The 27,128-nt window shown below is 38.6% G+C and overlaps 1 protein-coding gene across 1 annotated transcript; it reads right to left on the bottom strand.

Annotated features, from left to right (window-relative positions):
* Positions 1–13,511: 13,511 nt before the first annotated feature.
* LOC131770282 (uncharacterized) lies at positions 13,512–15,794 on the bottom strand. Its single transcript, XM_059085996.2, has one exon. It carries the CDS (start codon positions 15,792–15,794, stop codon positions 13,638–13,640), a length of 2,157 nt encoding a protein of 718 aa, XP_058941979.2. The 3' UTR covers positions 13,512–13,637.
* Positions 15,795–27,128: the final 11,334 nt, after the last annotated feature.

The following is a 27,128-nucleotide window of genomic DNA, read 5'->3' as shown; positions in this document are numbered from 1 at the left end:
CTGTGGACACAATCGACGCGGAACCGAGAGAAGCAAGCTCAGGATATTTGAAACTAATTTATTAATTAGATGATATAAAATTCCGGGTAAAAGCATTTATTCTTTTCATCAAAAATTTTTCACCCCAAATATTACATTGGGATGTAAATTGGGATACAGAACAAAACCATACGGCACAACATACGGCACAAGCTATCAGCGGTCTTCTCTTTTGTGCGGACCTTTGTGAGAACAGTATAACATCGTATAACTACCTGAACAAAATAAAGCCGTATCAGAATTTATATACGTAGTCCCAGACCCACTCTCTGTTCTTACACTTGTTCCGAGGTTTCGTCCGAAGACCCCTCCACTCTACCTAAATCGTGAATAATGATGGAAATGTAGTCTCGCCGTCTTTGTTACATGTAATTTAGTACTCAATTCATTAATGTTTCGGCAACCATTACCTAAAAGACAACGCACAGCTGCTCAAAAGTAAATTGACAGTTAACAGTCTCGACTCGATCCTCGAAACTCGTTCAAATTTGAACGCGAACCATGCAAAGCCCGATGTAAATAACGGTTTTGGTTGGCCGTGCAATTGTTCCTTTGGAAAGTTTGTCATGGCCATGTGATAGAATTAAAGTGACAGGAAGTTCTTTTGGTTTGGTTCGATGACGCTTGGATTCTTTAACTGCTTTGGACATTGATATTAAAGGAAAGATTAGCACGGAAGAGAGCTTTTGCATTAGTGCCATAAGAGAACTGGTTGACAACTCACAATTCTTTTTATGGTGGTTCCCTAGTATTGCATTTCGCATCTTTACTGCGCAGAATTTTATGAGTGACTAGCGCGTTCAACGCGCGCGCAAACAAGCTGACGGCTATTTTCTATGCGGCCTGGCTTTAGAGAGAGACAAATCGTCTTTTCCTCGTGAACAAATACGGTGACCTAAAGTTTTTTCTCTTCGTTTGAGTGTAGCCAACACCGACTTTCTTTAACACGAATATAGACTAATTTCTATGAAGAAAAAATACATTATCATTAGAAACGTGATCTTAGCTGGTTATGGCCACGAGGACACTGTATGCTCGGAACATACTTAATCATTGTCGGTTAAAAAGTGCGCGCCTTTATCATGAAACAAACATCAAAATTTTCCTTTATATTGACACATTGCACCTATCGTTGTATTTTTAAGATAGACAATCAACAGGCAAAGTTTAAAAGAAAATCTATGAGCAGTTCTATTTATAGGGAATTACTTTACACCAGCCGCATTTCGATCTTTGTCCTCTCAATCTATAATATGAGCACCCCTTAAAACAACAAATGAAAAAACTGCTTTCTGTCTGTGTACTTACCTTTGACTTGGTCAATCTATACAATAACACCCGGGCCGCGTAACTGTGGGATTGGGTGATGCAGTAGTGCTTCCCATGTAACCTCACGGCACTTTCGGGCAAACTTGATTAAAACTTTCCGTGAAGCCGTCCCTTCAATCGCCATTATTTTCAACTAATCCTTTTGTGCTCATTGCCAGAGAAAGTGCAATTGCCTTCCAAGCGAGATTCTGCTCCTGGCGAAATATGACTGAACTCTCACTGATGAGGTGCGTCGATAACGGAGACATTTCTTAGAAAAACAGTTAACAGAAGAAGTATAAGAACAAAAACAAGACAGTACATTACCTCTTCGATATTGAAATTGACGAATACGCGTGTCTATACACACAGCAGTTACTCAGCAAATGTATCCGTTATCATTTTGCGAATGGCGAGTAAGGTGCATTGCATTTCTACAGTTTGCACAGTTAACATTTCTTTTCAGAAGTCTCTTTCTTTGCAACGAGTTTATAAGACGGAGTTTGACTCCCAGATCATTTCCAAATATAAGAGGACCAAGTTCATCACGAGAAAAGTTAAGCATTTCAAACCACGCGCAAAAGTCCTGAGATGCACGTGTGTGTCGCCCAAAAGTCCTGAAACAAGTATTAAGCATACCTGGAACCTGTCTTTAATACATGGTACATCGTTAAGCTCTTCAGGTGTGGTCGTACTTTCCATGTACGTTTTGTGTCGAAAGAAAAAAGACAGGTGTGAAGATAGCATGAGGTCGCTGGCATAAACCATTAAATCATTAGATCCCGATCCTTTGTGAGAAGTGGAACGCCGACATCTTGTCATCTTTCCCCCTGGCCATCAGCCCAATCCTCCAGATGAGCCGAAAGAACAAAAGAGATTGCCGCGTGTTCATGTTAAGGTCTTGGGATTAACCTAATAAGGTTAAAGGAACGGACTTTTTTTAAGCGTTTAATCAAGCAGAGCAGTCCTTCTTGGTTTTCTTATGTCAACCAGAGCGTCAAAAACAAAATGTTGACATTCCGGTAGAAAAAAATTTTTAAGATGGTCCTAAAACTGCTTTGCTGGGCAATTTGTCTGGCAATAGTCAGGTTTTCCTCACGCCATGACGTCTACAAGGATGGTTCAAATGAGCATAAGTTCGAAGAATTCAATGCCAGTTGGAGTAAGGTTTAGAAGATCGCTGACGAACGAATAACTCCTCACGAACTATTCGTTATGGATGATACGAGAGTAGAAACGTGTATGGTGTGTGGCTTGCATGATCACACAATTGTCGATTGTTCAAATAGGTGCGGGTTTTGCGGAGACGCAATCGATACTGGCGAATGCGTAAACACTAGTTAGTGAGTGGAGTTATGGCCTCGGAAACACCGCCCGAGAAGGAACGTACCAAAGGTAGGAAGCAGATAGTGAAGACCAATGATGGGCAAGTAAAACATACATCCTCTAATTCTAGAGAAAAAAAAAGAAGAAGAAGAAGAAGAAGAAGAATAATAATAATAATAATAATAATAATAATAATAATAATTAAGAATATGGTGTGCATTTGACTTTTTCTAACGTAGCGAAATAAATGGGAGCTAAGAATTTCGCCTGCGGGATTCGGCCTGGTTTTCTGACTTTAGATTTTTCGAATGATATTTATAAATCAGAGGAAAGCAAAAAACCAGGCGGCGAGGGCAGAGGAGAAGATGGTACCACAAAAAAATTTTAAAGAGGTCAAGGAGGACCTCGCAGCCGTTTTGGAAAAAAATGAGGCGATCAGAAGAACTCAACAAAAAGAGGTAGGCTGAGCACCGGGAGACAATAGCGGCGATGCGCAGATGCATTGAGGAGCTCGAAGGTTGAAAACAGTACAGTATATATTATATTTATTTATTTGTAGTATCTGGTCTTTGAGGCTTGTACGAATGGTGAAGTGAAAAAATCTGACTCACCATTACGGATTGCGCTCTCACGTAGTCAATTATTGGGGCACCCAAAAAAGGCAGAATTAGCGACCGAAAACTCCCATATCAAACAAAATCTCGTGGGTGTGGCTCCAGTTTATTTTCAGTCTTACGAGGTATCTTATCGATGATATGATATTTCGCTGTTTGTCGAAATTCTTAGCTCACGGTCTTCGACTACGTTTCGAATAACTCAAAATGTTGTAAATAATGTATGAACTCGGAAGCGTTTTTTGTCAATCTCCTTGAATATAACATGCAAAGAGGTAAAACTTTTAATCAGTCAAGTGGTTTCAATCCACTTCCTTCGTTCTATTTTTATTTCTGCTTCCAACAAAGAAGTCTTTAACTGAATCAATGTCCAGGAATGCATGAACCTCAATTTTTTAATTCAGTGTTTTTAAATTCCACATGTGAAAACGATAGCTATCGCGGTTAAGGTTACTGTAGACCTTAAGGGGTGTCTTACGGAAAAACGATTGTACGCGCGTCGCTTATGACATAATCTTTGAAAAGCATCACTGCAAAGGTAATACAATGTAGATTATGAAGAGATAATTATTTTAAAGATTTGGTTTAATGGTCAGTGCACGCAACCTTTAAACATTAAAAAAGTCGATGTTTACTAAATTAAACTACCAGCCTTTGAGCACGACCAAACAAACTGCACCGTGCCAATCAGCAGGTGATAAGCTACAAACGTGCCAAAGGCTTTTTTCATAGTCCTATTGGTTGGTGAGAAAATCTATTTTGAACATGGCGAACAAAATATTTACAGATCCTCGTCACAAAAGAAGGCTTAAATAAAAAAGTACTTGAAAAATCATAAAAAAGAGCCTCACATACTTTGGCATGTCAATAACTACAAAAAACGTTTTAACGTCAGTGAAATCTACATACCCAATTAATTCGTTTGAAGCAAGGTAATTTTTGCAAAACTTAATAGAACTCGATGTTCTCTTTTATATCGAAGCTTAAAAGTAAGATATCGTAAGATTTCGTCAGGCAATTCACGACCGATATATCGACCGAGACTCGACCGACACTTGAAGTTACCAACCACTTTGGTGATTCAATTATCATGAAAGTTTCCTCTGTGTTATCGAATGCTTTTAAAAATACATACATCATCGTATACTCTCTGTCGGAATTTTAATGGAGGGTCAAGGTTGTTTACCATGAAGAGAGAAATCTTCTTATACCATTCCCAGCCTATTCACGCACACGAAAGAAAAAGCGAGCGGAGGGAGCACAAAGCACGCAGGGGGTGGGGGTGGGTTTAACGAACGAATCGAACGGCTCAGTCCCCATCTACGCAATCAAGTCTTTCGTTCTGCGCTGGCGTCCATTTTCCTCGCGATTCTATCCCCACATTGAACGATATAAAGAAAATACAAGAAAATAGAGGGCTGTGAGTAGTCTAAAATCCTCTACGAAGTTAATCATGGCAGTGTAGTCGAGCCATTAGTAAGAAGTAAAATTATTGTAAGTAAGTAAAGCTATCTTTTGTTGAAGTTTTGGACTTTGTGGTTTGGAAAAAGAACAAAAATGTTCCCACTTCTCTCCAGAATTTATCAATCAAACATTCATTGATTACTTTTTTCATAACAAACTTTGTTTATAGGACAAAATTGGATTTTGTACTTTTTTTTGCAGGAGTCAGGTTGCATTCCACTTGAGTTTATGTCCATTTAAGATTGTGACTTGCAAAGTCAAAGGATGCAATCTGATGTTCCAGAGGTACATGTGGGAGGACTTCATGGTCAGCTGTGTACTGAGCCACTCAGTTTTATACCAGGGTGAAATACACAGACTACGTCTTCAACTATCGGGCCAGAAAGTATGAAATAATAAAGAATACACACTGTCTCACTTACCATTTGATTGTAAAAAAGTTTTATTGTTCCCCAAATAATAGAGTTAGTTGTTTTAAAATGGTTATAATTATCAGTCAAGCAATTAATGAATCTGTAGAGGCATAGATCAGTCACTTAATCAAACATTGAATCACGCCATCATTCAATCAATCAATTTTGTCATCAATAAAGCAATTGGTTAATAAAGTTAAAAGTACTAATTAGAGTCCAATACATTCGATAATCATACGAGTGATTAACAAAATCGGACAACTGCCGAGCGGGAGTCCGATTTGTGAATAGAGAGAATGATTACAGACAAAATTGGACGACACAAAGACCAGTTACCAATTAATCACAACCATTAAAACTTCCCCACCCCCCTCGAAAAAAATGTTTAAAAACATTGCAATCGCCTGCAATCCGTTATGTCTGAATAGAGAATCATTTTTCAAACAGGACGATGTAAGGGAAACCGAATTCTTAAGTGAGGACAACGTGTTCTCTTTCACATGGAGATTAAAAAGGGGCAGCGCTACGGTGGCACGCGCTTCATCCAGAGTGGGCAACGAGAAATGGAGGGGTGTGCGGAAGGATGGGAAAATATTCCTTCAATTAGAATCTTCCGTAAACCCATACAAAACGATAACCCAGGGAGAAATGGTACGATTTGGGAGCAATACAGTTTATTTGAAATGAACGTCGAAAGTTATATAGCTATAATAGTAAACATCCATGGGACGGAAGAAACAGAAATGTACGGGGATAGGAAGGATCACGTGAATAAAATAAGTAACTGAATAACCATATCTAAATTTCTTTCTTTCCTACTTTCTTTCTTTCTTTCTTTCTTTACAGTATCATCCTAATGCCCAATAAAAAAAAGGAAGTAAGAGCTGAAGTGTCCATTACTGACCTAAAAGACGGGTAGATGGTTTGAAAACTGACTGAAAATAAGAAAATTGCCAGAAATGACTATTTGAAAGTTAAATTTATTGTAACCACTTTTGTTCACATGTAAGTAAATTTAATAGAAAGTTTAAATTTCATTTAATTAAATAATTCTGACCTTCCAGTTAAGTTAACCAATGCTGGGAGCTTAAGCAATGAGTACGACGCAACTGCGACTGTATTTCTTCCCTTGTTTTTTCCTTAAACCTGGCTCTTTTAGAAGATTTAGGAGTCGTGTTGCACGTCAAAATCAACGTTGCTGTTTAACAAAGGAGCCAAGGAAATGTAAAGATATTTAGAACGCACAAACTATTTTGACATTCTTGTCGTCCAACTTTGCTTAAGCTCTAAGACACGGTGTAGCAGATATATTTGCCTATATCTCTTGTCATTCGTCCTGTTTAGGATTTAGGCGTACCTTAAAATAGGTCAGTATAGATAGTGTTGAGCTAAAACCCTTTTGAGTGGCCGTCGGGTCCACCAGAGACTTCGCAGATTTTTTGTTTCTAGATAAATATAAAGATAATCATACTGATAATCACAATAAAGTACAAATGTGTGAACGAAAGTAGAAAATTCCCTTTTAGATCAAATTAACGATAAAGAGGCACATAAGGAAATTTATTTTTCTAGGAAAGCTAGGACAAATAGAGACATACATACCTGGTGTCTCCATGACTTGATCCAGTACTTTGTAGAATCTACTTTAGGTAGTCTTAAAATAGCATCACCACGTAAATTATTGTTAGATTTACGTGCCGTCAATAACTCGGAAATACTTGTAGGTGCGTTTCCATTCCCAATTACTCCAAACACTGTAATTAACATTTTTGCAAGTCTTTGATATGCTAATGTGCTATATCTATTTTTAACAACTAGTGATTTTAGAACAACTAGACAACTAGAGATTTTGTCCTGATAAACGATGCGCAGTGCCTGCTCGTTCAGTTTTTCGAGTTTTTCTGTTGAGCGATTACAACAAAAATGCCAAGACTCGGCACAGTAATTAAAATTCGTAGCAATAAATACCCGTATTTAGCCAGTTTCTGGATAATTGGACTGTGCAGTAACATGTCGAATGCTTTAGATAGACACCATAGACACCAGCCCAACAATTTTTCGGTTAACCAATTCTTTCCTCCACTGCTCCGTTAAACTGAGGAGGGCAGCTTCACAGTCGTGCCTCTTTCTATATGCGAAAACTAGTTTGTGGTAAAGATCCTCAAAGTATGGGCCGACTCTGTTATGAATTAGTCTTTCGAACACCTTTGACAGTGACGGTAATATCGATATTGGCCGGTAATTGGATTACATAAGATTGCAGTCCTTCTTATGCACTGGAGAAATTTCACCAAGTTTCCATTGTGATGGCACAGTCGCGTGATCTAGCACATAAATACACAGTGTGCTAAACGGCTGGGACAACACCTCCGCTGATTTCTGAGCAAGTCTTGGTGGAATTAAGTCGCAACCAGTCGCTTAGTTAGGCTTTAATCCTTTCATAACCTCACCTGGGTTCGGATGAATACAGTCGAGTGGAATTTCACATGGATCATAACCAGCATCTCAGTTTGGGCCGTAATAGATTACACGACTAAAAAACTTTCTTTAATCCTATGCGTGGTTGCTATGTTGCAATTTCTTGTCCCTTTTAAACCCCTAAGCTCACAAAGGAGAAAGAAAAGGACAAAAAGTCGGAGCAACCAAATGGCACGACCGGCCGCCATCTTGCACTGACTGCCATTAGAGGAGGAAAAACGGATCATTATCAGCATCTGGGCGCCCACCTATGCCTCCCTAACCCAACATTAACCTTAACTTGTTGTCAATTGACTGTTGTTGAGTTAGGGGAGGGGTAGGTGGGCAGTTGCCCAGATACTGATATTGATCCAGAAAAACTAATGAAATGCAAACCAAAAACCAAGCAATGTGTTGAATTGACTGATAAATTCGCGAAAATAGATTGTTATAAGGTGTGATTGTATAGTTCATTATATGTTATATTATATATTGTATTCTACAAATGATAGAATATAATAGAATATAACTTGAAAGGTCGAGACATATAAATAAAGTTATTCTAAAACATCACCTAGATTCACGTTACTTACATCGGAATAACAAGGCAAGACCAACATATCACGCATCCTCTCTTTTTGGGGGCGGATTAAAAAAGAAAAGGAAAATTAGGGTGAATACTATTAAAGAAAATGAAAAATATTAGTAAAACAGAGAAAGCCGCTGCGTGGAAGGTTCTTTTTTGGGGGGGAATTTATTCCTGTTTTCTCGTCAACACATTCCCACCGATAGCGTAGCTCCACTTTCTGCATATAAACCCACGCACAACCCACAATTCCCCCAATCGCTCTGACGAAGGGCTAACGCTCGAAACGTCAGCTTTTTTACCCTTTACGGTGGCCAATTTACGTTTTCAACTCAATTGTTAACACTAAATTACCTGCTATACTCTCCCACCGACGCAGCACCACAGTTTCTTTAGTTTCTTTAACTTACCCCCTTTATTCATTCGGCTTAAGAGACTTCTTGACAGTTATGCGACAAGGTTGAGCAAACTATCGTGATTTGTCTGTGGCGTGCATAACATATTATTCATCACTGTTTAAATTTCATGAAAATTGCCTTTTCTAAGAAAAAATTGGTAGTCTATTTCGATTCTATCTTAGTGTTCTTACGCGGAATTAAATTTAAATGAAAAGTTCGCGAATTTACGATACATGAAATACCTTGCAAACGCAAAATCGCTTAAAAGTGCAACCCTCGCAAGGAGAGAGAAAACAGTAACAGGCGATCGAAAACGGGTGAGGATGCTTGTGTCGTACCTTTTAGGGGTCAAAATCAGCGACCTGGTACTTGTTACAATGTCTCAAACTAAAGTGGACTATCACAGACCTAACTGAAACGTTTTAGGGTGTTTCTCGCTCAATAAAACACCTGAAATAAGAATTACTAGGACGTTTTTAATGATCTGACTCAAGCCTAAATAAAGGAGTTTTTATTTTTTGAGATTTTTCAGTTTTTATTTTTGAATTAGTACTTTTTAGGGGTAGACATCAATTGTTGCCACTCCCACACGGATAAGACTCAGATACCTTTTATAATTTTATAGCGGTCGTTTTCGAAATTCCCGGCGCGCGCCCCCGCTCACTTATGTGAAGGGATCCCACGGGGGTACTGATGCGTGAAGTGTACTTGAAATTTGGCAAGGACAAATTTTGATGTGATTTTTGGTGAAGAGAAACAACTTTGGTCAGTGTCGAGTAACTAGTGCGGAAGTGCCCTTTACCACCGTGTGCATAATTACGCGTCCCTTCAGAGGGCGGAAAGCCAACAAAGTGTTCAGACATTAGTACAGAAAACTCTGCCTCTGTCTGGATTTTTGGTAACCTATTAACCAATTCCAAATCGAGACTTAAGTATAATGGGACGCGTAATTTTGCACACGGTGGTAAGCAGCCTACTTACCGGAGCCAGATTGTATGAATTTTCCACACATCTTGAGTACTATCTGTGATACACGCTTGCCAGTTCCCCTATCGACTTTTGGAATCGGCTTAACCCTACCTTTACTATGGCCGGACACTTCTTTTGGCACTCTACATCTACTATTGGAACCACGACTTCACCCAACACCGAGATTTGATCTATGAGTGGGGCAATTTGTAAAATCATGAATATCTTTTGGTGTCTTGAAGATGTCAGCACGCGACAAAATAAGATCAACTTCATTTTCCGAATCTGAAATCTGGCCAGAATGTGGTAGAGCTTAATTAACGTGATCATCGAAACAGCTAATAAAATAATAAATAAACAAGGTCAGACTGCTATGTTAGTTTTTTTTACAAATTGTAGTGATTTATGCCAGTTAACGATGGCGACAAGTAGGCACACCATGTATATTTCGTAGTCGCTAGCAAGTAAATTTTGCAGGACTTTGAGTTCGTCTCAAGATAGAACAACACAAATACACAAGGAAATTTTTATAGCAACTTTATAACCACCCTTTTGTCTTTTAAAAAGCTTGAAGCTCAGTAGATTCCGTCATATCGGTCATTGTTAAAACTGTCTTTATTTTGATGCTACTCTTCGACATAGGAAAAGTATGTCGGACAAAAATATCCACCAAAAAATAAATATTTCTTTGCCAGCTTCAATAATGACAGAGGACTAAGTTTAGATGACAAAACAAAGGATAATGGACAGAAATACCGGAGGTCGTGTATATTCGTTACATGAGGTCACACAACTCGGGTAATATTCACGGTGAAAATTTGCATATTTGAGCGGTCGAAGGAAAATAATCATTTCTCGAAAACCGAAATATATTTTGACAAAAAACTACACCACAATTATTAGGACACATTGGACTACAAAATATGAAAGTAGGAGTAAAAGAAAATTTTGGGCGACTTGCCGCTGTTTGTCTGATGGATGCTGACATTAGCTCTTAAAACCTTTCATTTCACAGTATGTTTTTAATATCAAACCACTAGCAGGTATAATGCCAAGTATGATACCCTACTAACAGCATCATTATTTGAAGTGGGTGTATGCAAGTTCCTAATACGATTGTTATTCATGGTTATATCACCTTGGAAAGTCTCAGAGCCACTCAGTATGTTGTTTTCAATGGTATCAACATACATTTTGTTACTGGCATCTGTTGCACCTGATGGATTCCCAAGACTAACAACCCTTCCCTGTTCCTATGCACATTACCTGTCATTATCTAAGTTCCATCCAATAGTAAAACAGTTGAAAAGTCTATAGAATCACCACTACCAGATGGCCCCTGTGCACCAATATCTCCCTTAGCGCCTTGTGCAGCAGTATTTTATACCTCTATCACTTTTGTCTCCTTTTTGACCAGTATCACCTTTATCACCTTTTGGTCATGGTGGCCCTGTTGGTCCTTCAATATCTTCCACAGTTGTATCCATTTTGCTATGATTTCCAGTAAGTATACCCATTATAATATATATCCTTATATAAAATACTGTTTTAGGAATTTTTTACTATAAGCATAATCAGTATGGGAAAACACTTTTAGGACATTATAATGTCTTTCCCATACTGTGGTCATTCATGTAATACAAACAATAGTTATTATCCACATAAGACACTGAACAAATCCTGATACTGTGTGCTATTATTACATCATTGAGATTTAATCTACTGGACACCTCTATAACCTCTTTTGGACGATTGAGACTGAAACTGTCGGAGTATTCAATTATCTCTTTAGATTTCATAACAACCCAATGTGTACACTGTCATCAAGATTTATAACATTATCCCATCCTATGCTTATCACTTATTTGATCTCTGAAAAACACGACCATCAACTGCTTTATCCCCATTCACTTTTCCCAGTTAATGATAACATGATTGGAAAGTGCTTTATTTTCACACTTGCGCCCACTTGAGGGACTCCGTTGAATGGTGAGTTTTTTCCCCACCAGTAGTCCTTTTCCACTAGTTATCTTTTTTGTTTTGCTTTTATGAAAACCAGCCGCCATGGTACCTGTGTAATTAGGCCAGCTATCGATCAATGGTAGTGCTGCTTGAGGATACACTTCTCCCCATTTAGGCCAACTACCTACAAGTGGAGGTGGTCTATGTAACGCCAAGGACTCATTTTGTGTTCTCTCCTGCATGCCTCTACCATCTGATTTTGGTGGTGGAAGAGGTGGTGGCGATTGATATTTATTATAAGCCTGAATAACTTTACCAGTTAAAGCTTTTAATAACAATGGCGCATCAATACTTACAGGCAATGTAACAAGGAACCCAACTTTTTGTTTCGTTGTTGGTTTGGAAACAAGACGACTTCCTAACCTCATAGCTTTCAGCAAGTTAGGCATTTTGTCATTTAAGCTAGATTGACCGTTTCAAAAGTGGAACCGAATAAACTAATATGACTATTTTGACTTCTTAAAACCATTAAGCCAGATTTTGCCGTTTTTGCACTTCAACAATTGAAGGTAGTTTGATCATTGCACTGTCTTCCCTAGTTTGAATATTTAACCAGTTAAACCATTTAAGTTAGTTATGCATTTTTTCCAGTTGAACGATGGAAGCTATTTGAACAAGCCATGGAAGCCATTTGAATAAGTTCAACCAAATAAGAAAGATTGTGCAATTTGTGCAGTTTAGCTGTCCTAGATACTTTGACTATTTAGCGAGTTTAAACAATTTAGTTTGATTGTGCAGTTTGTGCAGTTGATCTTTTCGAACTTGTTATCCATTTTATCCAGTTGAACCAATTACCCACTTTGAGCACTTGAACAACATCAACCGTTCCAGATAGATACTGCAATTTGTGCACTTTAATTGTCTTTTGTGGTTTGATCATCTCAACTAGATAAACCAATTAAGCTAGATAGTGCAGTTTTGTGCAATGCAACCACTTAAGCTAGTTATGCATTTGTGCAAATGGACCATTTAAGTCAGTCTGACCATTTGAACCTCTTCATCCAATTAACAAAGATTTTGCAATCGGTGCAGTTTGACTGTCTAGGCTGATTTGGCCGTTTAAATTACTTCAACCAGTTAAGAGAGATTGTGCAATTCTACTCAGGTGACCTTAGTTTGACTTTTAAACCAGGTGAACCATTTCAGCTAGATTGTCCAGGTTGTGACGTTGAACTGATTAAGCTAGTTATCCATTTTTTTTTTTCAGTTGAAGTATTAAGCTAGTTTGACCATGTGAACGAATGCGACCAATTAAGTTAGATTGTGCAGTTTGTGTACTTGATCCTGTTAAGCTAATTATGTATTTTGTCCAGTTAAAGTATTTAAGGTAGTTTGACCATGTGAACTACCTCGGCCAATTAAGATCGATTTTGCATTTTGTGTAGTTTAACTGTTGCTCGATTGACTTTTAAGCTATTGAACCATGCATAACTATGTATTTTGTCTAATTGAACAGTTTAAGCTTAATTGACCATTTGAACTAGTCTAACCTGTTGACATAGGTTTTTTAAATTGTGCAGTTATACTGTTTGCGATAGTTTGACTATTACACCGTTTGAACTATTTAACCTAGTTAAGTTATGCATTTTGTCTGGTTTAGCTTTTTAAGTAAGTTATTTTAACCACTTGAACTACTTGTGTACCTAGCTATCTTCGCTGGTTTGACTATTTAACCAGTTAGTCAAACTATCAAAAACAGTAAACCTGAAAAAATTGCAAAATCTTCAACTAATTAAACTTGTTTAAATGGTTAAACTACCTAAAATTCTTTAAGGGGACAAAATGCATAACTAACCAACCAGCTTGATTGGTTGATCTGGATAAACAATCAAACTAGCAAACACCGTCAAACTGCAAAAATTGCGCAATTTATATAAAACACTTGATCAGCAGGGATTTGCTAAAGCAAAGGCATAGAAAAAACCAGGAAAGATTTATTACTCGACGTTTCGGGGTCATCGTGACTCCATTATCAAGAGACTAGTTTAAAAACATGCAAATAAGGAAAGGTACAAGAATAGCATAAATTAGAATGAACGGCTTAAACAAACACCTTGGCGCGGATGGAATCCGTTTGCACGTTCAGTATTGGCTTACGCATGCGAATATACAACATTTCATTAACAAGGCAATCAAATTTGCCGTTACATTTCGCGATGACGTTGAATTGCTCGATCAAGCGTTCAGGCATTTCACTATTGTGCTGGAGGTGGTAGTGTTTGTAGATAGAAGATGATTTCCTTGTGTGCCCTTCTACGCGCTCGTGTAAGTGACCACGAGTATAGCCCACATACCCTGCATCACACAGGTTACATTTAAATTCATAAACGATACATTGTTGGTTAACAATAGGGGGCTTAATTTCGTGTTGCTTAAGCTGTTGATCGAGCTTAGGGCTAACGAACACTAGTTGGACAGTCACGCTTAACTTCGAGCTTAGACTGTTCAGTTGTTGTTTAACATGATTAGCTGACGACTGGTCCTTGAAGGGTAACACTAATCTCACAATCTCCGATGGTACGTCTGGTGATGGACAGGGCTCTGCAGATGAAATCCTTCTCTCAACGAACCGCTTGATTGTAGTTTCAACCAGTGGCTTTGGGTATTTCAAGTTATGAAAAACCCCTCTAAGGCGGTCACATTCCTCGGAGAAGAAAGACCAGTTAGAAGATAATCGATAAGCGCGATCCACCATGGTGTTAACTAGGCTGCGCTTGTACTTAATGTCAACATGACTCTGGAAATGCAGAAGGAGACCCGTGTTGGTTCTTTTGATGTAGACCTTGCTCTCAATCTTTGGTGCACGGTTAAGCAGTTCAGTTCCTAGAAAGGGAAGGGATCCTTCCCGTTCGACTTCCATGGTAAACTGGAGGGAGGGATGGGTAGAGTTAAGGGTGTCTAGAAACTGGCCAGCGGTCACCCTATCAGGCATTACGGTCAGGGTGTCATCGACGTACCTCCGGTAATAGCGCGGAAGTTGACTGTGTTGTTCGAGGTTTTCCTCAACCGAGCACATGAAGACGTTAGCCAGCAACGGTCCAAGGGGAGAACCCATAGCGACTCCATCTGTCTGCTCATATAAAGCACCGTCAAACTGGAAAAGCTGGTTTTTCGTAGCTGCTCGGAGGAGGTCGATTAGGTCCGCTTTAGAGATGTTCAAGCTGTGCGTCTCGTTGAACCAATCCTGGGCAAAGGCTTTTTCAGCTAAGATCTGTATTGTTTCCTCCAATGGTACATTTGTAAACAATGAGGTGACGTCATAGGAAACTAAAATTTTGCCGTTCTTGATCTCGAAGCCTCGTACTTCATCAGCAAAGCGGAATGTGTCTGTCATTGTATATTGGTTGCACGACAGGGGTTTCAATTTGTCGTCAAGCCATTTCGCTAGCGAGTAATTGTAGGTGTTAGTAGCAGAGAGTATTGGCCGCACGGCCAACTGTTCTTTATGTGTCTTCGGCAAGCCATACAAGTGTGCGAGTCTGGACCCTTTCGGGCGGAGAGCGTCAGCAATGGATTTCGGTAGAATCTTTCGAATGAGAGTTTCCAACTCCCTTTCTTTCTGAAGGAGAGGGTGGTAATACTTAGGAGGTCGTCCTCTGGTTCTCGGTCTCTCCGAGTCGACGAATCGGAATTTGCTGGTATCGTTTATTGACGCTTCGGATAGTAGGCGAAGATATTCTGATTTATCCATAACAACAACACCAGACCCTTTATCCGGTTTTGTGACAACGATGTCATCGCGTTTTTTCAGATCTTCAATAGCTTGCAAGAGGGCTTTAGGAGGTTTTGGGCTACTCTTATTAATATACTCTAGCGCAACAGATCGTAAGGTTGCGGCTGCTAGTTCGCGTGAATTCTCGTTTGGTAGATGCCGTTCAAGGTTCCAGTATACTTTCTCGAAGCTTGCCTTGATCTCAACTGGAGACACTCTTTGTGGGATCGCAAATTTCAGGCCACGACAGAGAACCAATTTTTGGAAGAACGATAGTTCGTAAGAGGAAATATTCAGGATGTGTTCGTCGACGTCAGTTTCTCTGTAGAGAAGCCTTGAGATCTTTCGAGTGTGAGTGTTCGTAACTTCAAGTTGGAGTTTATTCCGAAGCATAGTGATGGTTCGTAAGATGCACATATAGCGGAATAGTGAACAGGTCTGACGGATTTCATCATAGATGCCATTGATTTCCTCTCGAAGTACCATACTCTCCTGTATTCTTACTCTGAGCTCCTCCGCGATCACGTTCTTAGTAAAGGAAGCAGATGATTTCTTCCACTTAGCACGCCTATCTTTGTCGATCTTGGCAAAAGTAGGTGTGAGTTCGAAGCTCTGGCATAGTCGTAGAAAGTTGATTGATCCCTCGCAGTTGATTTGCAACACGAAATTAAGCCCCCTATTGTTAACCAACAATGTATCGTTTATGAATTTAAATGTAACCTGTGTGATGCAGGGTATGTGGGCTATACTCGTGGTCACTTACACGAGCGCGTAGAAGGGCACACAAGGAAATCATCTTCTATCTACAAACACTACCACCTCCAGCACAATAGTGAAATGCCTGAACGCTTGATCGAGCAATTCAACGTCATCGCGAAATGTAACGGCAAATTTGATTGCCTTGTTAATGAAATGTTGTATATTCGCATGCGTAAGCCAACACTGAACGTGCAAACGGATTCCATCCGCGCCAAGGTGTTTGTTTAAGCCGTTCATTCTAATTTATGCTATTCTTGTACCTTTCCTTATTTGCATGTTTTTAAACTAGTCTCTTGATAATGGAGTCACGATGACCCCGAAACGTCGTCTTTCCTGGTTTATTTATATAAAATGGTTGAAATAGTTATAATGGTCAAGTTAACTGAAAATATTTCACTGGACAAAATGCATAACTGGCTTAAATGGTTTAACTGTACAACCTACCTTAATTAGTTCAACTTGTTAAAATGGTCAAACTGGCCTAATTGGTTGAAGGGCCTAATTAGTTTAATTGATTTAAACAGTCAAGATAGCGAAAAGTGTTGATCAAGCTAGCTGAAAATATTTAACTGGAAAAAATGCATAACTAACTTAAATGGTTTAACTGCACAACCTACCTTAATTAGGTCAACTAGTTAAAATGGTCAAACTACCTTAATTGTTTGAAGGTCTTAATTATTTTAATTGGTTTAAATAGTCAAACTAGCGAAAAGTGTCTAAATTTTTTAGCCAAAACTTGTTTAAGGTCGTTAAAGGACACTAGTCTTAATTGCTTAACCGGACAAAATGCATAACTGGCTTCAATGGTCAATTGGACAAAATGCATAACCGGCTCAAATGGTTCAGCTGCACAATCTGCGCAATGTAGCTGAATTTAATCCAGTAGTTAAAATGGTAAAAGTAATTTAATTGATTCAACTGGTTAAATAGTCAAACAAGGGAACACAGTTAAACTTCACAAACTGATCAAACTAGCTTAAAAAGTTTAACCAGGCAAAGTGCATGACTAGGTTAAATAGTTAAAGTGGAAAAATGGTCAAACTGTTGCAAACAGCATAAATGCATAATCTACAGAATCTATGTCAACTGGTTAGACTAGCTCAAATGGTCAATCAAGCTTAAATTGTTCGAGTGGACAAAATTCAGAACGAGTTGAAATGGTTAAACTGGACAAAACGCGTAAGTAGCTTAAATGGCTCACCAGCTTAAGTCGATCGTGCGATAACAGTTACCTTGCAAAAAAATTGCACAATGTATCTTATTGCTCGATGTAGTTGTCAAACTATGTTCAAACTGTCTTAAATGCCTTTAATTGGAGAAAATGCATAACCAGCTTGATAGGATCAACTGCACAAACTACATAATCTGGCTTATTTGGTCGAAGTAGTTCACGGGGTTTAACTGACTTCAATGCTTCAACTGAACAAAGTGCATAACTAGCGTAATTGGTTCAACTGCACAATTTGAACCATTAAGCTCAAATAGTTCAACTGGTTTAACAGGTCAACTGAGAAAAACTGCACAATTTATCTGAACTGGTTGAAGTACTTTAAGTGGTCAAATTAGCTGATGTTACTTAACTAGACAGAAAGCATTACTATGTTTATCAGTTCAGCTGCACAATGTAACTTCAATGGTTCAACGGTCAAGTCACTGAGATGATCAAACTAGCTAAGGGTTAGGGTTTCATCGGACAAAAAGCATAACCAGCTTAAATAGCTAAAGTAGTTAAATAGTCAAACTAGTAAGGAGACAGTTAAACTCAAAAAATTGCACTCAGCGGAAACAGTCAAACGGCACAAAATGCAGAAAGTATCTAAGTTGGCTCAATTGGCTCAAATGGACAAAATCCACCAACAAGCTAAGTTGGGTCAGATGATTTTAGTGATCAAACAAGCGAAAAAAGTGAAACACAAAAAATACTGGACAAAGCCAGTAAAAAAAAAAAAAGCTGAAAACAGTGTAGTTTAGCGACAAAAAAGCAAAACATTGTTCGGAGTGAGTTAAAGCTAGAACTAGCGTGATTGACTATTAAGATGCAAGAACTTTTTTTCAATGCACTTAAGCTAAAAGCAGCGTAACTCAAGAGCAAACAAGCAAACAAAACGTTTTCGATTTGATAAAGCTAAAAACAGCTTTATTTTAGTAGCGAAAAAGGAGAACCATGGTTTGGCTAACATCGGGGTTATTAGCTAAAAAATAAGGTAGGAAACTTTATTTGGGTGCTAAAAATGGCTTATTTCAGCGGTAAACAAGCGAAAAAATGTTTTAGGTGAGATAAATCTAAACGAGATGTACTTTAGCTGCATAGAAGATGAAAACTTCGTCTGCAGTGAGATAAAGCCGAAAACCGCAAATTTAGCGACAAACAAACGGAAACATCTTTCCGGTGTCATAAAGTTAAAAAGGTGCAGTTTAGCAACAAAAACGTATCATGTTGCTTTTCGTGATAAAAAGCCCACAACAGCCTAATTAAGCTGAAAACAAACGCAAACCTTTTGGTGCGAAAAAGCGGAGAAAAGCATAATGTGGCCAGAAAAATCGCAGAAACGTTGTATGAAGTTAGATATAGTTAAGATCAGCCATGCACAGCTAAAGTCATGCACTTTAAAAATACTTTTTTGATGGGACACAACTCACAAGAGCGTAATTCAGTGGCAAATAAGCCAACTCAGCTAGTTTGTCCAGTCTTTTTGCGTTTCACTGTTTTCCCTTGTTTGATCGCTATTGGTGGATTTTGTTCATATGAGCCAATTGAGTCAACTCAGCTACTTTTATGCATTTTTTGCCGTTTGACTGTTTCCACTGTTTGCAATTTTTCATTTTAACTGTCTCCTTACAAGTTGACTATTTAACCATTTAAGCTATTTAAGCTGGTTATTCTTTTTGTCCGATGAAACCCTTACCCTAAGCAGGTTTGACTATCTTAGTTACTTGACAGTTGAACCATTGAAGCTGGATTGTGCAGTTTGTGCAGTTAAACCAGTTAAAATAGATATGCTTTTTGTCTAGTTGAGCAACATCAGCTAGTTTCACCATTTGAACTACTTCAAGCAATTAACTAAGATTTTGCGATCTGTGCAGTTTAACTGTCTTGGCTGCTTTGACTATTTAACCAGTTTGATCAATTAAAATAGTTTTACTTTTTTAACTACTTCGAGCAATTCAGCTAGATTCTGGAGTTTGTGCCGTTTATTCCTTGAAGTTAATTTGACCATTTATAGTACTTTGGCCAGTTTAGATAAATTGTGCAGTTTTCCTCAGTTGACCTTAGTTTGACTCTTAAACCCGTTGAAATATTTGAGCTTAATTGTTCAAATTGTGCAGTTGAACTGATCACGCTAGTTATACAGGTTGTTCAGTTGAAACATCCAAGTTAGTTAAACCATCAGATTGTGCAGTTTGTGCAGTTGATCCTATAAAGCTAGTGATGCATTTTCTCTAGTTAAAGCTTTTAAAACAGTATAACCATAGATTGACAACTACATCGAGTAATAAGGTACAATGTGCAATTTGTGCAGTTTAACTGTTATTGCTCGATTGCCATTTAGCCGGTTGAGTTACTTACGCTACTTATGCATGAAATCAATTAAACGACTTTGACCATTTTAACCACTGGAACCATTTGACCTAATTATGCGTTTTGTCCAATTGAACCATTAAAGCTAGTTATGCATTTTTTCCGGTGAAGCCATTAAGGCTAGTGTCACTTAACGACCGTGACTAATTAAGACAGCTTATCAAATTTGAGTGCTTCAACTCTTTAGCTATTTTAAGTATTTAAACCAATTAATAGGCACTTTAATTAATTAAGCTAGTTTGACCACTTTAACTAATTGAACTAATTAAGGTAGGTTGTACAGTTAAAACATTTGAGCTAGTTCTGCATTTTTTCCAGTTAAATATTTTCAGCTAGTTTGACCATATTAACTACTTTAACCATTTAATATGGATTGTGCAATTTCTGCAGTTTCACCGTGTTCGCTAGTTTGATTGTTTAACGAAGTCAACCAATTAAACTTGATTGAAAAGTCTCTCCAGTTGAACCTAGTAAGTTCATAATGTATTTTGCCCCTTTAAAAAACTCTAGTTAAACAATTTCAACAAGTTTAAACATTTGAAAGTGATTTTGCAATTTTTGCAGGTTTACTGTTCTCGAAAGTTTGACTTACTGGTTAAATTGTGAAGCCTGCGAAGGTAGTTAAATACACAAGTAGTTCAAATGGTCAAGCTGTCTTTAAAAAGTTATACCGGTTAGAATACATAGCTCAACTAATTTAAATAGCTCAAACGGTAAAATACTCAAACTATCGAAAACAGTACAGCTGCACAACTTACACAACTTACGTCAACAAGTTACACTAGTTCAAAGGGACAGTTAAGCTTAAACTGTTCAAGTAAATAAAATGCATTGCTATGCATGGTTCAACAGGTTTAATGGCAATGGAGCAGTAACAACAACAAATTGTAAAATCCATCTTAATTTGTCGAAGCAGTTCACATGGTTAAACTAGCTTTAATGCTTTAACTGGACAAAATGCATAATACGCTGAATAGGATCAACTGCATATTCTAGCTTAATTGGTCGAAATAGTATACATGGTCAAACTAGCTTAAATACTTTAGCTGGACAAAATGCACAATTAGCTTAGTAGGATCAACTGCACAAACTGCACAATCATGCTTAACTGATCGAAGTAGTCCACATGGTCAAACTAGCTTATTTGCCTCAACTGAAAAAAAAAGGATAACTAGCTTAATCGGTTCAACTTCACAACCTGGACAATCTACCAGAAATCGTTCACCTGGTTTAGTAGTCAAACTAAGTTCACTTGAGAAAAATTGCACAATCCATTTCAACTGGTTGAAGTACTTTAAATGGTCAAACCAGCCTAGACAGTCGAACTGCACAGATTGCAAAATCTTCGCTAATTGCTTGAAGTAGTTCAAATGATCAACTGGCTTAACTGGTTCAGTTGCACAAAATGGATCCATTGCACAAAACTGCACTATCTAGCTTAATTGGTTTAACTAGTTAAGATAATCAAGCTAGGAAAAATTGCAATATCTATCTGGAATGGTTGATGTTGCTCAAATGCTCAAACTGGGTTAATTGGCTCAACTGCACAAAATGGATAACTAGCTCGATAGGATCAACTACACAAACCGCACAATCAAGCTAGATTGTTTAAACTCGCTAAATAGTCGAAGTAGCTAAGACAGTTAGACTGCACAAATTTTACAATCTTTCTTAGTTGGTTAAACTTGTTTGAATGGCCATAGTAGCTTTCATGGTTCAACTCGACAAAATGCATAACTTAAATGGTTCAACTGGTTAAATAGTCAAACTAGGGAAGACTGTTAAACTGCGTGAGGTAGTGCAATGGTCAAACTACCCTCAATTGTTAAAGAGCACAAACGGCAAAATCTAACCCAATTGGTTTAAGAAGTCAGAATAGTCACACTAGTATAATTGGTTTTACTTTCAAAATGGTCAATCTAGCTTAAAAGACAAAATACTGACTTGCTGAAGTGTTTCAACCGGAGAAAACGAGATAACTTAATTACTTTAATTGCACAAAGTTCACGAGCTGGCTCAAATGCTTCGACTGCTCCAATAGCCAAAGAAGCAAACACAAATAGACTGTACAAATTGCATAATCTAGTTATTTGGTCGAGGTAGCTCACATAGTCAAGGTAGCCTAAAAAGCTATATGATACCCATTGAAAAAATAGCACAACTTATCCTCTAGGTAGTTTTCCTAAAGGGTGGAAGTGTATCTTCAAGCACCAACACCATTCATTGGTAGTTGGCCAAGTTACACAGGTACCATAGCTGCTGGTTCTAATAAAAGCAAAACAAACAAAATAACCAAAGAAAAACGACTACTGGTTTGGAAAAAACTTACCATTCAACGGAGTCCCTCTAGTGGGTGCAATTTTGTAGACGAAGCATTGTCCAATTATGATATAATTAACTGGGTAAAGTGAATGGGGATAAAGCATTTTGTGTGTCTTTTTCAGAGATCAAATAAGTGATAAACATAGGATAGGATAATGTTATAAATCTTGATCACAGTGTGGGTGGTGGTACACATTGGGTTGTTATGAACAGGTAAAAATAATTTAATACTTCGACAGTTTTGGTCTCAATTGTCCAAAAGAGGTTATAAGGGTGTTCAACAGATTAAATCTCAATGATATGTATAACAGCACACAGTATCAGGATTTGTTTAGTGTCTTATGTGGATACTAAATATTGTTTGTATTTCATGAGTGACCACAGTATGGGGAAGAATCATTATTATGTCGTAAAAAGGTTTTCCCATACTGATTATGCTTATAATAAAAGAATTCATAAAACAGTTATTTATATAAGTATATGATATAATGGGTATATTTACTGGAAATCATAGCAGAATAGATACAACTGTGGTAGGTGTTAAAGGTCCAGCAAGGCGACCATGACCAAAAGGTGATAAGGGTGATACTGGACCAAAAGGAGACAAAAATGATAGACGTCTAAAAGGACATACTGGTGCACAGGGGCTAAGGGAGATACGGGTGACAAAGGAGATACTGGTGTACAAGGCCCAAAGGGTGATATTGGTGCACAAGGGGTCACCTGGTAGTGGTGCCGCTTGGCATCAGGGTCCCAAAGGTGACAAAGGAGATATTGGATCACAAGGACAAAAAGGAGATACCGCTCCTTAGGGTCCCACAGGTGACAAAGGAGATACAAGGTCTTAAGGGTGCTAAAGATGACATTGGTGTTAGAGGATAACAGGGACCTTTGGGTGATAAAGGTGATACGGGATCACAGGAGCCATCTGGTAGTGGTGATTCTGCAGACTTCTCAACTGTTTTATTATTGGATACAACTCAGATAATGACGGGTAATTTGCATATGTACAGTAAAAAGGTTGTTAACCTTGGGGATCCATCAGGTGCAACACATGCCAAGAATAAAAAGTATGTTGATACATGTCGAGTGGTTCTGAGACTTTCCACGTTGATATATACATGAAAAACAACCGTAAAAACTTGCAGACACCCACTTCAAATAATGACGCTGTTAATAAGGTATTTTGTGACAACATACAGAAAAAAAGTGATAATAACCAATTGCTGAAATTGGGAAGTGGTAACAGATGGGAAGCTCATGGTAAGACCATTTTTGACTTTATTAAAACGAAATATGATGATGAAGCTGTAACTTTGAGGTAAATGAAAGTTTACACACACAAGAAAATAGACATTAACAATCTGTTACCTCAAACATTAATCAAAGTGCTCTATGAGCAAACTCGTGAATTGACACATGATTATGGGATGGATTATGTTTAATGTTATCTGGTTTAGGGAATTTTGTGGTTGATTGTCGTGTCGAGCAGTAGTTCAGTGTTCGCTAATGTAGCAAAGAAACAAAGTAACGTTGGGATAAGAAGGCATTGCGATTGAAATGATCATGCTATTACATTTGACAAGGGTGGATGATGTCATGTGTTTTTAGGTTGGAAGTAAATGTGGGTGAAAAGTGAAATTTACTCTCTATCATTTTAGAAATGAGAAAATCAAGGCAATACTGTCTTTATGAAAACATTAACGATCCCTCTTTATCAAATGAGACAAACGGAAACGAGTTTTGAGTGATATAACTAAGCCAAGACTGCCACCGTCATTTTTGGAACTCCGCCTGGGTAGATTTTAGTCACTTGCTAGGCAACGTATAATCAATAACAAGATACAAGATAGAATTTCATTTCAGGCCTATTTATCAATTTTGTGGTGTATAACTTTCGCATTTTAGTACGTAATACGTATTTTGAATCTTCAAATTGTCTTGAAACTCAAAAGAAAATTTTTCGTTAAAAATTCACTGAAAATCGGTAGCTAAAATTGTTTGTTTAAGTGTTATTTGATTTTCGTGTTAACTTGTAATTTCGTCAGTCGCCGGCATCTTTTGTTGCTTCATACAGGAAAAACACACGATACGAAACGTAATGATCGATTTTGTTCTCAATCTCACGCCATAACAGAAAAAGCTTTTGAACATCTGCAAACTCCGTGCACTTCGCAGTAAGTGATATTTTCAATGAATCTTCGGATTGTTTTCAAGTTCAAAGATTGTGAATTACAATTTTATGAAAAACAAAGGTTGTTCTGTTATTTCAGTGTGAATCCTTACTTGCCTGCCAGTCGCTGGCGCCGCTTTTTGAAACTAAAACGGAAAAAAAAACACTCTTTTAAGATTGTCATCGGCTTCTTTTTCACCCCACCACTATTCTTAGCAACAAAGGTCACCATTTCGTTTGTTTATTGCTCGCCAAAAACTATCAAATGCACTCAAAAGCCTAAAATCGAAAAAAAGTTTACAGGAATCGACCAATCGAGCGAGCGAATGCTATTCCCCACATCGTATCTATAACTCGCTATTGCGCATGCACGCAATTCACGAGTTAAAAAGCAGGTCATTAATACCAGATTATAACAGCAGTGATGACAGTAATAAAGATGTGGTTAAAAAGAAATATGTTGATGCCTGGGTAATTTTCATCCGAAGAAAATCTACCCAGCACGTCTTTCTAAGTGCAGAAAATGCTTGAAAATTGGTCGCTGGGCATAAGCTTGCAAAGGCTCAAAACCCGGCAAATTGTTTGAAATAGCCACTGAAGAAGATCCTGAATCCTTTTTCCTTGGAGAAGTGGTAGACCTGTATGAAGTCCAAAGCGTCTCCACGAAAACACCGTGGATGGCAACCGTTCTTGTCAAAGATGAAAAAGTAGACTTCAAGATTGATAGCGGAGCAGATGTCACTGTTGTTCTATATGGTGTTCTCAACCTTCATCTGTAAACAAAGCTGGAGCCTATCAGTAAAGTGCTAATGGGCCCTTGTAACTACAAGCCGAACTGTAAGGGAAAAGTGGTAGTTAACCTTGCCTAAATCTCAAACATTGTTAAAGAAACCATCTATGCAGTGAAGAGCTTGGCACGACCACTCCTGGGCAGATCCGCTGCAGTGAAACTTAACCTCATCTGGGTGTGTGAATTGACCAGCGACGATTACAAAGCAAAAGTGGTGCATAGCTACCCCAAGCTGTTCATAGGACTTGGAGTCATGAAAGAGAAATACGCCATTAAGCTAAAGGATGACGCAAAGCCCTTTGCCCTCTCAGTCCCAATGCCACTTTACGACATCACCAAGAGCGAAATCGAAAGAATGTTAAAGGGTGGAGTGATATCGCCTGTAGATAACCCTACGGAGTGGTGTGCCCCAATGGTGGTCACCCCCAAGCCTAATGGCAAAGTGAGAGTGTGCGTGGACTTGACGAAGCTTAATGAATATGTTCAACGTGATATTCACAAAGCTCGATGCAAACTCTGACTTCTGGCCGATCAGGTTGTCCGAAACTTCGAGACACTTCACGACTTTTATTACACCCTGGGGTCGATTCTGCTTCAATGTGCTACCCTATGGCATACGCTCAGGTTTAGAAACGTTTCAGAAATGTATTAGCAGGATCCTTGAGGGGCTCAATGGAGCTGAATGTAACATTGATGACGTGCTCGTCCATGCCCCTACCCGAGAGCTACACAACAAAAGATTGGGGCAATTATTGGAGCGGCTCGCCACAGCAGGTGTTACACTAAACATCGAGAAGTGTGTGTTTAGAGCAACAAGAATCAAGTTCCTTGGAAACCAAAATCTCAGCAGATGCATCATCGTTTGGACTAGGAGGAGTACTGTTACAGAGGCAAGATGACCAGACCTGAAGACCTGTGATGTTTATATCCATGTGGTGTTTATATCACCCCAGAAGAATGCAGATATGCACAAATAGAGAAAGAAGCTCTTGGACTAACCTGGGCCTGTGAGTGATGCAGCGATTACATAGTTGGAAAGTCTATCGTCGCTGAAACAGACCACAAACCTCTGGTACCCCTTCTCGCTACACGTACACTGGATGAAGTCCCTCCTAGAATACAGAGGCTAAGAATGCGTCTTATGTGCTTCCACTTGAAAGAGGTGAACCATGTGCCTGGAAAATAACTGTACATCGCAGATGCTCTATCCAGAATGTAACCTAATAACTCCCGTGGCAGATGATTGCAACAGATCTGTTTGAGCTCGACAAGCTGAATTACCTGATAGTGGTGGACTACTTCTCGCGCTATATCAAAGTAGCTGCCATGCAAAAGACCAGCAAGTCTCTTGAAGTCATTGAAGTCATTGAAAGCAATGTTCACAAGACATGGAATCCCAGAAGAAGCGACAATGGCCCACAGTACCCTTGTGTGGTTTCAAGCATATCACGAGCAGTCCTTGCTTCCCACAATCCAATAGTGAGGTAGAGCGTGCGGTAGAAACTATTAAATCACTGCTAAAAAAAGAGAAAGACCCATCCAAGGGACTTTCAGGATATAGATCTACCCACATGCTTGTGGTTATTCAGCATCAGAACAACTAATGGGACGGAAACTCAGAAACACCATCCCAACCTTCCACGCAAATCCTAATCCGTGTTAACCAGACATGGGTAAGCTACGTGAAAGAGAAGCAGAGAGCAAAGAAAAGCAAAGGCTTAGCTTCAACCAACGGCATAATGCTGTCCCACTGAAAGCCTTGCAACCTGGTACACCTGTACTCATCAAGGAATCAGTAACCACTAGTACCATAACCCGATCAGCAGAAACACCCAGATCCTATCTGATTGAGACGGAGAAAGGCGTAGTGAGACGAAACCGTTCTCATATCAACCCAATCCCTACTGACAAGCTGACCTCACCCAGCACTACAGAAAAGACAGCTACACCCTGTGTTAACAAGTGACAATCTCAGCATAAGGCTTTAACTCCTTTGAAGCCAATCACACCTCCCTGTCTCTCATCAAGAGACTCGTCAGACCCTCTCTCAAGTTATGGAAGAGCCTTGGACTTTGCTGAACATTTGGACACTAATTACAGAGACTGATCTTAGTTACCTTGAACCTTATTTATAGTTCATTGCATGCAAGCTTATTATAGTTCAACAAGATTCTATGTTACTTCGTGTTAGATTTG

The sequence above is a fragment of the Pocillopora verrucosa genome, chromosome 1, assembly GCF_036669915.1.
Source record: "Pocillopora verrucosa isolate sample1 chromosome 1, ASM3666991v2, whole genome shotgun sequence".
NCBI classification, from domain to species: Eukaryota; Metazoa; Cnidaria; class Anthozoa; order Scleractinia; family Pocilloporidae; genus Pocillopora; species Pocillopora verrucosa.
The sequence above is the reverse complement of the archived record's forward strand: the minus strand, read 5'-3'. Positions and strand labels throughout refer to the sequence as shown.